The 15,981-nt window shown below is 34.5% G+C and overlaps 1 protein-coding gene and 1 pseudogene across 2 annotated transcripts; both read left to right on the top strand.

Moving 5' to 3' along the window:
• Window positions 1–987: 987 nt before the first annotated feature.
• Window positions 988–6,792, top strand: AT5G35756 (annotated as a pseudogene; the record flags this gene model as incomplete). The annotated part of the gene is made up of 1 exon: window positions 988–6,792.
• Window positions 6,793–7,418: 626 nt separating this feature from the next.
• On the top strand, window positions 7,419–10,455 carry AT5G35753 (DnaJ heat shock amino-terminal domain protein (DUF3444)). Its single transcript, NM_001344115.1, has 4 exons — window positions 7,419–7,667; window positions 8,138–8,554; window positions 8,676–9,081; window positions 9,193–10,455. Exons 3-4 carry the CDS (start codon window positions 8,904–8,906, stop codon window positions 10,302–10,304), a joined length of 1,290 nt encoding a protein of 429 aa, NP_001318677.1. The 5' UTR covers window positions 7,419–7,667; window positions 8,138–8,554; window positions 8,676–8,903; the 3' UTR covers window positions 10,305–10,455.
• Window positions 10,456–15,981: the final 5,526 nt, after the last annotated feature.

The following is a 15,981-nucleotide window of genomic DNA, read 5'->3' as shown; positions in this document are numbered from 1 at the left end:
TTCGTATAGTTGAATAATAGATTATGTATTTGGGTTTACGGTTATAATATGTGTTTTCTTCGTATGGAATTACGGTTATAATGTATAGTGTATATAATAAAAGTATGACAAACTATATTATGTAAAATAAAACACATACTAATAAAAACGTGCAATTTAGTTTATAAACGAAGAAATGTTGTTAATTTTCTACCCACGATTTTGAACAATTTACCAACCAATATTTACCAGAATTTTGATGTTGAATCAATTAATTCATGTTTAAACAACATCGCTTTCTAAATACTATCGGGGTAATGAGTTGAAAGCAACAAAATTCAGAATTAATAAGATTAATATTAAATACATATATGGTTATACATCTATGGTGGTTCTTATTGCGTAGTGTAGATTGATCACCGAGATTATGATCTTAGATTTAATTCAACGTGCCATCAAATGTGTTGTTGAAATTGTTTGAAAGAACATAGGTGAGCAAAACTTCCTCAACCAACCACCAAATGAATTTAACATGTTTTGTGAACATGTCAAACTTATACATAATGCTTGCTTGAAGTTCAATTAACAAACAATAGTTTAGATTGTTTGACGAGTTTATATATATATTAGCATTCTTGGAGAAAAAAGAATGAAGTATATTAGATTTGTCACTGATTTACAACAATTATGCTTCATTCTTATTTCACCAAGAACGCTAATACATATAAAAATTATTGCTATGATTGGTAAAACCATAGCCCAGAGCTCTTTTAGCTCTTCAATGACTTGAGGAAGAGTTAGGTTTTTATGGGAAATCTGATTGGATTTTTGTCTTCCATTGAAAATGGTGGATTTTTCTTCTAAGTGTTCTTGGTGACAAAACCTAAAGCTTCTTTTTCTTCTTTATATTTCAATAAAGCTCATTGAACTATTGTATTTTCCAATTTTAGATTTCTATGTTAATAAGCTCATTTGAGCATAAACCATTCTTAGTTTAGAAATGTCAACATGGTATCAGATCTCATAGAAGTAAGATCCATGGCACCTTATACAATTCCACCCAGTTCTCAATATTTCCAACTGTTTCACCATTACTCTTTACCAACAAAACTACATTCTCTAGAAGGAAGAGCTAGTTCGAGAATTTTTTATCTGGTCAAGGGCTGGTCGGCTTTGTCATTGGTTCTATCTTTGCTCTGACGCAAACTCGGACTGCTACTCACAACAGTGTCACCTTTGAAGAACAAATTCAGGAGTTTTACACTTGGCACCAACCAGACCAAGTTGTTAAGTCTTGGTTACTTGGTTCGTTTGCTGAAGATATCTTAAGTGTGGTGGTCAACTGCTTCGCTTCTCATCAGGTATGGATGACTCTTGCTAATCACTTTAATAGAGTATCATCCTCTCGCTTGTTTGAACTGCAAAGAAGATTGCAAACTCTGGAAAAGAAACATAACATCATGGAAACTTTTCTCAAAGATCTGAAATATATATTTGATCAGTTAGCCTCTATTGGTAACCATGTTCCAGAGAAAATGAAAATCTTTTCTGCTTTGAATGGTCTTGGAAGAGAGTATGAGCCAATTAAAACAAATATTGAAAACTCTGTTGACTCTACTCCAAGTCTTTCTCTTGATGAAGTTGCTTCTAAGTTAAAAGGCTATGATGACCGTCTTCAAAGCTATGTGACTGAAGCATCTATCTCTCCTCATGTTGCTTTCAATGTCACTCACTCAGACAATGGCTAATTTCGCAACAACATAGGAAAAGAAAGGTCAAACTCTAGCCGTGGCAGGAGTTCATTCTCGACTAGAGGACATGATTTTCATCAACAAATTTTATCTTCATCTGTTTCTCAGTCGGAAAACTCAAGTGTGGTATGTCAAATCTGTGGTAAAGCTGGTCACCATGCTCTGAAATGTTGGCATAGGTTTGACAACAACTATCAATACGAAGACTTACCAATGACTCTTGGTACAATGCGCATTACAAATGTTACAAACCATCATGGCCACAAGTGGATTCCAGATTCAGCAGCTACAGCTCATGTTACCAATAATCACCAAGTTTTGCAATAGTCTCAACCCTATCATGGTTCTGATTTTATAATGGTAGTTGATGGTAACTTCTTGCCCATTACTCACACTGGTTCAGGTAGTATTGCTTCCTCTTCAGGTAAAATACCTTTAAAAGAAGTTCTTGCTTGCCATGATATTGCTAAATCTCTTTTGTCTGTTTCAAAACTCACAAGTGACTACCCGTGCTCTATTGAGTTTGATGTTGATAGTGTTCGTATAAATGATAAGGCAACCAAGAAGCTGCTGATAATGGGAAGAACACTTGAAGGTCTCTACTGTCTGGAGGATCCTAAAATCCAAGTCTTCTACTCCACTCGTCAAAACTCTACAAGTCTTGAAGTTTGGCACATACTAAGATGCGCAATGCTCTTTTTAAGATGCTTACTAAGATGTTAGTGTTACTCTTAAAGCAAGTTATTGGAAAGCTAATTGGTCCAGCACAATCTAGCTTCATCCCGGAGAGGCTCAGTTTAGACAACATTATTGTGGTGCAAGAAGCTGTTCACTCGATGAGAAGGAAACAAGGGAGAAAAGGGTAGATGCTTTTGAAACTGGATTTGAAGAAGGCATATGATCGTATTCGGTGGGACTTCCTGGAGGATACGATACGGGCTGCGGGTATGGAGGAGAGATGGGTCCAATGGATTTTGCAATGCATCACTGGTCTGTCTATGAGTATCCTTTGGAACGGAGAGAAGACTGCTAGCTTTAAACCGTCACGTGGGCTTCGACAGGGAGATCCATTGTTTCCGTACTTATTTGTTCTCTATCTTGAGCGACTTTGTCACATGATCGATCGATCTGTAGCTGCAAAAGAGTGGAAGCCTATTGGTCTGTCTTAGGGAGGGCCGAAGATTTCACATATTTGTTTTGTCGATGATCTAATTCTATTTGCAGAAGCAACGGTCTCTCAAATAAGGGTTATACGAAGAATCTTGGAAACGTTTTGTGTAGCTTCTGGACAAAAAGTGAGCTTGGAGAAATATAAGATATTTTTCTCAAAGAATGTTTCATGAGACTTGGAAAAGTTGATTAGTAATGAGAGTGGGATTAAATCAACAAGAGAGTTGGGGAAGTATCTTGGAATGCCTATTCTCGAAAGATGGATAAATAAAGATACGTTTGGAGAGGTTCTTGAAAGAGTGGCTTCAAGGCTAGCGGGTTGGAAAGGCCGTTCTTTAAGCTTTGCGGGGAGATTAACTCTAACCAAGTCGGTTCTCTCCTCTATTCTGATACACACAATGAGTACTCTCTCTTTACCACAGTCAACGTTGGAGGGATTAGATAAGCTGGCGAGAGCTTTCTTGTGGGGTAGTTCGTTAGAGAAAAAGAAGATGCATTTGGTAGCTTGGGATAGAGTTTGTTTGCCAAAGAGAGAGGGGGGTCTTGGCATTCAAAAGTCAAAGTTTATGAACAAAGCTCTAGTATCTAAAATTGGCTGGAGGCTTATTCATGATCGGCAGAGTTTGTGGGCTAGAATCTTGCGCAAAAAGTATAAAGTGGGAGAGATTCATGATCGAACTTGGATGGAGAAAAAAAGGCCATGCTCGTCAACTTGGAGAAGCATCGTGGCAGGGTTAAGAGAAGTGGCTACTCGGGGTAGTAGATGGGTGATTGGTAATGGGCAAGAAATTCGTTTTTGGGCGGATAAATGGTTATCGTATCAGTCTCTGAAAGAGCAGTTCTAGAGATACCAAATACAGATAAGGAGTTGCGAGCTCACAATCTATGGGTGGATGGCATGGGTTGGAGACTTGACAGAATTTTGCCCTACGTTTCTCATAATACTCAGTTGGAGTTAGCCTCTATTGCTTTAGATAACGTGACTGGCGTGCGGGATAGGTTATCTTGGGGTACTCTGCCGATGGTGCTTTTACGGTTACGTCGGCTTATGAGATGTTGATGGAAAATTCTGAGTGCCGAACAGATATGTCTTCCTTTTTTGCTAGACTGTGGCAGGTGATGGCTCCGGAAAGGGTTAGAACGTTTCTTTGGTTGGTTACTCAACAGGTTATCATGACGAATGTGGAACGAGTTCGAGGTCATATTGGAGAGTCAAGTGTTTGTCAGGTCTGCAAAGGTGGGGACGAACCAATCTTGCATGTGCGAAGGGATTGTCCGTCAATAGCGGGCATTTGGAGAATGATGCAGACATCACATTTGCTGATGTACTGGTTGATGGACTTTCTGACGAACTTCCTGAAGAACTTGCTGAACGAAGGACTTCCTGAACTACTACGTGTCGAACCAAGCAAGGAAAGTGAATCATCCATCAACCTTGGATCGTTTATGTTGGAGATTTCAAACCCTCCAAATGAAGAAGAAGCTTGCAAAACATCTTTGGCCGAAATATCAAAAGGAATCAAAGAGAAATTCAAAGGAAATAAACTTTCCTTATTCGACGTAATTAAATTAGCATTGATTGCTAAGGAGGATTGCTTGCTCGAAATCCTTGATCCACCATTTAATCCAGAGAATGCATCTAGACATAAAGCTCCATCAATGCCCACGATTTGTACCTCATCATCACCACCAATCACGCTTTCTCTATTATATCGATTGATTTGTATGTAATTTGTAGAATATTTTCTTTTAATGTAGCTTAGTCATGTAAGAGTTATAAAAAGCTCATTTGTTTCATTGTAAAGGACCTCGAAAATTTGAAAGTAATAGAAAGAGTTTTCTCTAAAGCTTAGGCTTTGTTTTTGTTTATCTAAGTTAGGTAGATTCCTTTACTTAGTAAACGTGTGAATCAATGTCTCTTGTGTGGATTCCTTGAGACAAAGGTTCGTGATCTTATCACAAAGGCTTTCACACTTTTGAGTGGCGATCATCAATCCACCATCAAAACCCTCATTTGATCTCACACGAGAGAAGCGACCGCCAGCGTGTCAGATTTCCACCTTCGACCATCTTTCCTTCACAAAAGAGAAGCGATCGCCAGCTTGTGAAGCCGCCATATCTATCCCCGTGTGAGACTCACCCCCGAGTCTTGCATCATTTGGTATCAGAGCTCAAAGCTCCTATATCATCAATCGTTTTTGCTTCTGTTTTGTTTTCTTCGATTAAATTTTTTTTTTCTTGTTCTGTGATTTAAAAAAAAAAAAAAAAATGAAATTAGTTTTGAGGACAAAACTTTCTCAAGAAGGAGAGTATGATGCGGACATCACATTTGCTGATGTACTGATTGATGGACTTTCTGACGAACTTCCTGAAAGACTTGCTGAAGGACTTCCTGAACTACTACACGTCGAACCAAGCAAGGAAAGTGAATCATCCATCAACCTTGGATCGTTTATGTTGGAGATTTCAAACCCTCCAAATGAAGAAGAAGCTTGCAAAACATCTTTGGCCGGAATATCAAAAGGAATCAAAGAGAAATTCAAAGGAAATAAACTTTCGTTATTCGACGTAATTAAATTAGCATTAATTGCTAAGGAGTATTGCTTGCTCGAAATCCTTGATCCACCATTTAATCCAGAGAATGCATCTAGAGATAAAGCTCCATCAATGCCCACGATTTGTTCCTCATCGTCACCACCAATCACGCTTTCTCTATTATATCGATTGATTTGTATTTAACTTAGAATATTTTCTTTTAATGTAGCTTAGTCATGTAAGAGCTATAAAAAGCTCATTTGTTTCATTGTAAAGGACCACGAAATTTGAAAGTAATAGAAAGAGTTTTCTCTAAAGCTTAGGCTTTGTTTTTGTTTATTTAAGTTAGGTAGATTCCTTTACTTAGTAAACGTGTGAATCAATGTCTCTTGTGTGGATTCCTTGAGACAAAGGTTCGTGATCTTATCACAAAGGCTTTCACACTTTTGAGTGGCGATCATCAATCCACCATCAAAACCCTGATTTGATCTCACACGAGAGAAGCGACCGCTAGCGTGTCAGATTTCCACCTTCGACCATCTTTCCTTCACAAGAGAGAAGCGATCGCCAGCTTGTGAAGCCACCATATCTATCCCCGTGTGAGACTCACCCCGAGTCTTGCATTGGAGAAGGTTAGTGCCGGTTCGCAGGAGACATGATTTTTTCAATGGGTCTCTTCTTGGTTGGTTATATTTGAATCTGGGAATGGTGAATGATGAGGTCGGGTATTCATGGGCAACCTTGTTCTCCATTGTGGTTTGGTGGAGTTGGAAGTGGCGGTGTGGCTACGTTTTTGGCGAGATTGGTAAATGTAGAGATAGAGTTCAGTTTGTTAAGGACTTCGCTTCTCAAGTAAGTCAAGCTCACAAACTGAATCGCTATACGGGCAGATCGAATACTCAAATGGAGAGAATGGTGGCCTGGAAATGACCGAAAGAAGATTGGATGAAGCTTAACACTGATGGCGCTTCACGGGGAAATCCGGGATTGGCTACAGTAGGAGGAGTTGTGCGTGATGGTCAAGGTCGTTGGTGCGGTGGGTTCGCCTTGAATATTGGTGTCTGTTACGGGCTTTATATTGCTTGGGAGAGGCGGTTTAGGCGAGTGGAGTTGGAGGTTGATTCAGAGTTGGTGGTGGGTTTTTTAACGAGGGGGATTAGTGATACTCATCCTTTATCGTTCCTGGTGCGATTGTGCCATGGCTTCTTATCAAGAGACTGGTTAGTCCATGTTACTCATGTTTATAGAGAAGCTAACCGTCTTGCGGACGGGTTAGCGAACTATGCATTTTCTTTCCCTTTATGGTTTCATTTGTTAGATGTTGCTCCACCCTTTGTGGCGTCATTTGTAGAGGATGATGACTGAGAAACTGCGTTTCCAAAGCATATCCGAATTTGATTTTTGTTTTTTAGTTTCTTAATAAATTGTGGGGAGAGCTTTTCTCCCCGTGACCTACCAAAAAAAAAAAGATCATAGGAACAAAGTAAAGATATGTCTCTCAAGTGTATTTTACCAAGAACGTGAGATCTTTTACGCTAAGGTAGAGTTTGTGGAGATCAACAACACATAAAGAATCATATTTGGTACATGACAAGCTCAAATGGAAAGTTGAAATAAAGTTTGTATCAATAGAGACATGAATCCAGAAGCTTGTGCCAAATATTTGAGAAAAACCAACAATCCAAAAGCTTGTGGTGTCATACCAATAACTCAACAATAACAAAACCATAACTGATCCAACATGCCTTAAAGACTTTGTTGGCGCAAATTTGTTTGGGCAGTGGCGGGAGAATATGTTTTCATGTTTCAAGTTTTGCCTCCTATAATGTTTTTCATAATGATTAATGTATTATTATTATCACATTTAGTTTATGTAAAATAAAAATTTAGATATAAAGATATAAAATATATAAATGCGTACTGGTCATTACAGTGCACGATAGCAAGAAGTAGTACTATTAGCAAATTAGCATCGTATTTTTATTTATCGTTAATTTTCTCCTAAATTTTCGATTTCCGATCTCCGGGCAAAATCTCGAGTTTTTCGCCGGCAAATTCATTCGTGATGTGTGCATCACAGAGTGTTGAATCAGCTTTCACTTCATCAGAAACCCTAATTTTAGTGTAGTATACTTGCTAGATCCATAAATTTCTCGAGTGTTTTAGCTTGATCTGATCTTAGCTCCGGAAGATGAATTTGCAGCATTGTTACCATTTCTACGCAAAAACCCAGTAAGATCGCTTCTTGTATCTCTATGTTTTTAAGATGAATTTGACTGTTTTTGATTTGTGGGTTATTTTTAGGTTTAGAAATTAGCGAATCTTAAAGTTAAGAGCTTTTAATTCTTATGTTGAAGTTATTAGCTTATATTTGAGGATGTACCTGTAACAACTGAAATTTCGTCGGAAAGGAGAGATTTTTAAGCTGTCTTTGACTTCAAAGACGATGCTTTTAGATACCCAAATCTACTTGAGTTAGTAGTAGAGATTGATGTTTAGGTAGTATATGTTTCTGAAATGGAGCTTGGAGAAGTGGGTTTTAAGCTTGAGGGTGATCTTGCATTCAGAGTTGAGCAAAGATGTGATTTTTAGTGAGTGGGTTGGGTTCTTGTTATAATGTTGTGTGTTTGAGCTCTTTGGTGTATTGGGTTATGTTGTTTAGTGACTGAAGATAATAATTTTACGCTGGTGGATGTTTGCAGATAATGGACAACTTTGTGAGATTTAGCTTGCGAGAACGGTCTTAGTTTCCTTTTGTAGAACTGTTGGTGGTGAAGAGCTGATTTTAGATGGAAGCATACACACAAGATGCTCTTAAAGCGAAGCAGTTCGCTGAGAGAAGATTTGCAGAAAAGGATTTTGCAGGTGCAAGGAGTTATGCGTTGAGGGCGAAGTCACTGTTTCCTGACTTGGAGGGTTTGTCTCAAATGCTCACTACGTATGAAGTTTATATAGCTTCTCAGAGTAGGCGCAGTGGGGAAATTGATTACTATGTGGGAAAAGAGAAGTGAAGAAACAGTATAAGAAGATGGCTGTATTGCTCCATCCCGACAAGAACAAATGCCTTGGAGCTAACAGAGCATTTCAGATCATTTCGGAAGCTTGGAGTTTCCTGTCAAGTGAGTTTAAGAAAAGCACCTTTTATTACAAAAGAAAAAAACTTTATCGACTCTATGGTGGTTCAGAAGAGTAGTACAGAGTATGCCCCCACGCCCCTAGGATTCGATTGTTGTCCACCAGCTTCAGAAAAGGCTTGATACTTTCTGGACTGTATGCACATATTGCAAGGTTCAGTATGAGTATCTGCGGAAGTATGTGAATAAGAGGTTGTCATGTAAGAACTGCCGAGGTGCATTTATTGCTGTGGAGACTGGGCCGGCTCCTGTTAGTGCATCACTTCAGTATGCGCCTCCATCTCATACAACAAGTAATGGCTATGGAGGTCATGGCTATGATGCTGTTTCACGCATGCCTACCAATTCCACTTATTTCTTAGGTCAGTATCCAGCACATGGATATGAATATGTTACAAATGAGTCATATGACTGGAGCTCATATGTGGGAACATCTCCTGGGAATCTGGAGTCAAACCGAATGTCTTCAGCATCCAACGGATATCCTTATAAGCTCAACAATGGAGTAGTCTGTAAAGGAAGAAAAAAAGTCAAAGATGGGTCTAACAGGACAAGCTCGATGAAAGGAACAGCCTCTGATCTGATATATCCAAGCCCACCCAACTGGTCTGCTGATCCTTAAGTGATTAAAGCCAGCAGACCTGAGAAGAAGAGGAATGTTGGTTTAGGGTCATCTGGTAATGGATTTGTTGAGAACATTACAAAATCAAATCCAGAATCGAAAGCAACAAATTTGGATGCAAAGATGGAACATGACTTCAAACATCCTGGGAAGAGTTATGGTTTAATGAGACGGTGGTCTTCTACAACAGGATTGGATACACGGAAGATACTGATTCACAAAGCTAAAACAGATATTAAGCAAAGACTAGAGATTATGAGATTGGCTTCAGAAGCTGCTGCGACAGCTACAGAGGACGCGACTCCCCTTGATGAAGTAAGTGCGTCCTCCAAGGTGGGGGATGATGTATCCAGATTAGGAAAAAATGTTTCTTTTGGTCATCCACCTGTTCGGAAAATAAACGGGCCAATAACAGTTCCAGACTCCGACTTCCATGACTTTGATAAAAATAGATTAGAGGAGTGCTTCGAGGCTAGGCAAATATGGGCAATTTATGATGAAGATGATGGTATGCCACGCTTATATTGCATGGTCCGGGAAGTACTATCTGTTCAACCTTTTAAGATTGACATAGCCTACTTGAGCTCCAAAACTGACATCGAGTTTGGTACAATGAAATGGGTGCAGTATGGGTTTACAAAGTCGTGTGGACATTTCAGGATACGAAATACTGACATAGTTGATCATGTTAACATATTTTCCCATCTCTTAAAAGGCAAGAAAACAGGAAGAGGCGGTTGTGTTAGGATATTCCCCCAAACCGGAGATATTTGGACTGTGTACAAGAACTGGTCACCAAACTGGAACAACTCAACTCCAGATGAAGTGAGGCACCAATACAAAATGGTTGAGATCCTTGATGAATATTCTGAACAGTTTGGGGTTTGCATCGCCCCGCTTGTGAAAGTAGATGGATACAAAACCGTGTATTGCAGGAGAGATAAGGAGGAGAGCAAGAAATGGATACCGCGGAGAGAGATGCTGCGATTTTCGCATCAAGTGCCATCTCGGTTTCTTAAAGAAGAAACTTGTGGTGTGCCCGGAAACTGTTGGGACTTAGACCCATCTGCTATACCAGAAGAGTTGCTTCACAATGGAGCAGGAACTGATTGATTATCATTCACTGTCGCTGCAAGAGACAAGAGTAAGAGCTTTATATTACCAATGTAACGGTTGTTGACTCAGTGTAGAAACCCAACTCTATATTGAAGATTATTATGTCAGGAACTATATACACAGGCAAGCCTCTGTTCGTTCATTGGAGCTGTTGTATTAGCAATGTTGAAGAATCAAACATAGTCTGACTTGTTGCTGTTTGTTATTACGATTCTCTATTTCCTTCTTTCTATATTAACCTTTAGTATAAAATGTAGCCAATGTCATTCTGCTTTTTACTTGTCACTTTTGCTTCAGAAAAGTTTGGATGATGCTACATTTTGAGTTCCTTTGGTTTCATCAGTTGGATTGCAAAGATATTTGTTTCAGATGAAGCAGAAACTTTTGTGTGACAACTAATATAGTTTCTTGGTTATGTTAACCCGGTAGGAGATTAAGACAAAGAAAGGTGAGCTCTTGTGTTTAAGGTATTTAAAATCTTATTAAATAAAACATGATTTCAATGTTAGTAACTGGCATTATCGTAATATCTATTGATTAGGTTTTGATAAATAAAAAATTATATCGTTTTTCTGAAAATAAAAATAAAAATATACAAATTAAAAGAAAATTATATAACAACCAGAGTTAATTTTTAATTAATTTGTGGTTGTAAAAAAGGGTTATGTACACAAAAAACTCTCAAACTCATCCATTTTTGCAACTATACCCTTCATTTTGCAAAATAATCATATCAAATCCAAAATAATACGCAGTATAATTCTTTTTAGATATTGTCAAATTTTAAAATTTTGATAAATAATATATCAAATTGAAGCCCTCGAAATGAGGAGTTCACCTATAACTTCAGAATTTTCAAAAACAAATGTATGTGATCATGAGGAGATCATCTATAATGTTGACAATATATGTAAAGTTGCAAAAATGGTCTATATTGCCTATTATTTTGCATTTCATAGGATTATTTTGCATTTTCTAGACGTGGAAGATAAAGTTGCAAAAATGGACGGCTTTAAGAGTTTTTTTGCACAAGGCCCTCACAAAAATATATACAATAAATTACGATCCTAAAACTAAAAAATAATATATATATTTTTTAAAAATGTAAATAAAAGTAATATAGTAAATTACTAATTGTAAAACAAAAAAGAATTATTAAAATAACTAAAAAGCTTGTTACATATATTTGGGCTTCTTTAATCAATTAGTAATATGTGAGATCAATAGATTTTTTTTTCTTTGTTTTTGTAATGTTTTTAACTTAATTTAATTTTCTTTGTAAATTATAATTGTAGTATTCTTAGACAGTTTATTATAATTTCCTTTTCATCTTTGAATTAAGAAAAATTATTATATTATGATCTTTATAATTTTCTATTTTATTTTAAATATAATATTTGTAATTTTATATTGTTGATATATGCAAAATTTTAATTATCTTGAATTTTTAATAAATCCTCCAAAACTTGAAGAAATTGAAGAAAATAAGAGAGGCACCAGTCTTCACTAATGAATATACATCATTACTCACCATTTTCTTTAGATTGGTTCTCAAATTAGGGGATGGTTCTGGAAAAAAAGAGTAAAAAAATATTATAGATAACTTCGAAAACAAGACGTGTATCTTACGTACCAAGAATTTTGGATATCGTCGTCTTTGAAATAAAATCCGTAAATCCCAGACCAAAGAATATTCTATATCTTCATATTGTAAAATATTGGTGAGATAAAAATGATAAACATTATTAATTATCAATTCAGATCTCTTAGGTGGAAATGGAATGAATACATATTTAACAACTAAATAATATATAAGAATTAATGAAAAGAATAATGAAACTTGATATGTAAATACGAATGTTGTCCAAAAATACAAAAACGATTAAATGAAAAATAAAGAGCTATAGAGGGTAAAAAGGAAGAACATAACTTGAGATATTGGAGTCAAACCAGAATTTTTCAAACCAAATATTCCAACTAACTCTAACTAAATAGGCATGCCTCATCCAAACACAATAAAAAAAAAGTTATAAGGTCATCTGCATATATACTGACCATTTTCTATAGGTTGATTCTCAATTAGGGGCCTAGAAAAAGAGATTAAAAATATTATAGATATTTAGAAAACAAAACATATAACTGTATCTTGCGTGTCAAGTATTGATATTCTTGTGTCAGTTATTTTAAAATGATTATCCAAATGTTGTTTCATGTGTTAGTTTATATGCCCTATAGCATTTACCAGTATGTCATTGTATTTTTAATCAATATATCGGTTATTGTACATAATTGTACGGAACCGCATTTAAATTTATTGATTTTGTTAAAATACACAAACTCTATAATGACAACAACGTTTAGTTTTATAAAAAGTAAGGGAAGTTTGATATGACAAACCAATTAGCAATCCTTCATTGTTGAAGGTGAGATATCGCAGCTGCCTAATGATATAGAGCTGCAGGACTTCTTGCGCTAAAACTGTTTCTGCTAATGTGGGGTGGTGGGTGGCGATAGTGATCGAATGAACTAGTTATCTTCCAATAATCTCGATCGTGAAAATTTTAATCTTTTTTGTTTCAGCACAAGACTTTTATTACGTGAAACATTACTTTCATACTTTGTTGGCAATTGTGAGTCTTCGGGTGTATAACATATCTTTAATAAAACTGTTTTCATGGCTTTATCGTAGCAACTTGACGTCCTAAGAGGGTCATTAAAAGCCGTCTATGAAGTAAAGCCGTAAATCCCAAACCGAATAATATTCTACATGTTTATATTGCTTATTGTTTTTTAATAAAAATAATTGTCTCATGCTATTATTTGTCATTTTCTATTTTGTTCTAAAGTCTAAAATATTGGTGAGATAAAAATAATAGATAATATTTTTTTTAGACTAACTAATTATCAATTGAGATCTCTTAGGTGGAATACATATTAAACAACTAAATAATATATAGGAATGAAAGAATAATGAGGTTTGATATGTACATACGACAGTAGTTCAAAAATACCAAAAAAGATCGATTAAATGAAAATAAATTGTTATTTAGGCAGAGCCGTACTTCATGTAGGAAAAAGACATTTGTCTTAGGTCATACAAAAATAAACAAATAAAATGCCACATTTATTTCTGAATTACTCAGTATTTATTTTTATTTAGCGTTTTAAGACTTTTGTTTTGGAAAGAAAACTCATCAATAACATTTATGGAAAATTTTGTTTGTTTTTCCTTTACATTAACTACTAAATCTTGTTTGTACTGAAATTGTTTCTTAAATGAGCAATATATATATATATATATATATATATATATATATATATATATATATTATTTTTCTTAACATTCAAAAAAAATCTCAAAAATAGAATGTGTGAGACTACAATTTTAGAATATGTCTTAAGCCTCTATTGACTTTGGCACGATACTGTATAAGGGTTTAGATATTGGAGTCAAACAAAAAAAAATCAAATCAAATATTTCATCCAACTCTAACTAAATAGGCATGACTAATGCAAACACAATTTAATAAAAGTTATAGGGTCATCTTTGTCTTTGCTTCGTTGGTCATCTTGAGAACACGGTAAGATCACCTCAAAATATACAATTTTGGTCAATTTCATGTATTATGTCTGGTTTCAATTTGGGTGTAGACACAATACTACAATAGCGATTCCATTACAAACACTTTAACGAAAAAATCAACTTTATTTTCTTCAATTTATTTAATTTAAGCACATATATATATATATATATATATATAAATCCTGGTTTTCTATCCTACTATATTATTTGGGAAGTACATTTTAAATATAACCTTATTTTTTGTAAGTAATTACATATGTATGCCATTAGAAATAAAATTTTAAAGAGTAAATTAATTCATTTCTTTAAAAATTAAAAAGTCAATTTAATTAATTAAATTTAACTCAAAAACGAAATACATTATTAATTTCCAAAAAAGTAACCAATTAAAATCAACAAATTAGATTTGATATCTAAATTATCATATTAATTTTTTATTAATTATTATAGTTCACCTCTCATCTTTATATGATTTTATTTTTGCAAAAAAATAATATCATCGTTATAAAAAAATAATTAGAGTTTTTTTCGCATATGCCACAATTTAAATTTAAAAAAAACAAATATAAACTGTTCAATACATGAAAAAATACTATAACGGGTCAAAAGTAGATTTAAAAAAAAATTTTACTGAGTACTGTGTTATAATTTGAATATTTATATTCAATTTCATACATATTATTTTAAAATTTATAATTTTATATACTAAAATAATTAATAACATATTAGATTTTTTAATGTGTATGATGTGATTCAATTTTTAATACAAGTTGGAAAATCCTAGAATTGACGGGTTTAAATCAATATTAATACAAGATGGTATAGTACAGGTGAAACTCTAAAATTAACAATCAAAATACAAGTATATAATTTTAAACATTAAACAATATAAATAATATCAACAAAACATATACAACTAGCAGTTTACTATACATTTAAAATCAAATAAAATAATATCATATATTTGTAATCAACTTTACAATAAAAGTTTTTAGTTTAACTAAAATATAAGCCTACCTGCTGTATAATGCAAGTTAAAATTATAAATAAGCAGATTACCATCACGATGGATGTACCTTCTCACATACACACCTATCAAAAACTTAAAACCTTTCAAAACCTCTTGGTATATTCAAATTAGGATTCTTCATTCATAGAATCATTATTCCAAGGGTTTTGGGATGTCTTATGAAATGATTTTGGCAGAAGAGGATGTAAATTTTTTTGAATAAAAGGTATTCAACAAAACATATGTTTTATTGGGATTTTTTAGATAATTAAATCAGAGAATAGGGCTGGGCATATGAGTAACCCATTCGAGTTCGGGTAGAACCCGTTCGGGTTTGGGATTAATGGGTATATGATTTACTACCTAATAGAATAATTCTAAATATTCGGTTCGGGTCGGGTCCAGTTGGGTTTGGGTCAGTTTGGATAAAAAGTTTCAGGCCCTAAAAATACTCAAAAAAATAGAAACGAGTATTTTGTATGTAGATAGTGCGTCTCTAAACAAAAAAAACTTTTAAATTTATTAAGTTTTAATAAATTTAATTATATTTGAATATATTTTACTAAATTTTGACAAATATAACAAATAATTTTGATAAACATAACAAACATAACAAAGTATACAATGTAATTTATACAAAATATTAATGCCCGTGCTATACAGCACGGGTTATGATCTAGTCCTAATATATTTTCAAAGTCAAATACAATTTTAAACAGAACTTCTTACATAAAAATAATCAGAATCATAAATGTAACTGGGAGACAAAGATACATAAACTGATAAAAAGAAATAAGATGTACATATAGAATCAAATCAATACCCACTTCTCGTAAAACCCACTCATCGTTATATTTTATACAAGATAAGATAAGACTTAAGAGTAGATGTTAAACTATGCTAATGAAGCAATTTAAAAACACCAAAAAGACCAAACAAAAAACAAATAACAATGAGTAGGTTTTAGGAGAAGCATGTATTGATTCTTGGTATAGTTGAGTTTATTTATATTTTCATTAGCCAATCACTTTTTCTAATTTAACTAAAAATGTTATAATACCTTCCCCACCTAGATGATGAGA

The sequence above is a fragment of the Arabidopsis thaliana genome, chromosome 5 (genome assembly GCF_000001735.4).
Source record: "Arabidopsis thaliana chromosome 5, partial sequence".
Lineage (NCBI taxonomy): Eukaryota > Viridiplantae > Streptophyta > Magnoliopsida > Brassicales > Brassicaceae > Arabidopsis > Arabidopsis thaliana.
The sequence above is the reverse complement of the archived record's forward strand: the minus strand, read 5'-3'. Positions and strand labels throughout refer to the sequence as shown.

Excerpts from the sequence above, each read along its gene's own strand:
- AT5G35753 (NM_001344115.1), top strand. The coding sequence starts at position 8,904 with ATGCCTACCAATTCCACTTATTTCTTAGGTCAGTATCCAGCACATGGA. Across the intron at positions 9,082-9,192 it reads GCTCAACAATGGAGTAGTCT|TGATTAAAGCCAGCAGACCT; the intron begins GTAAAGGAAGAA and ends CTGATCCTTAAG.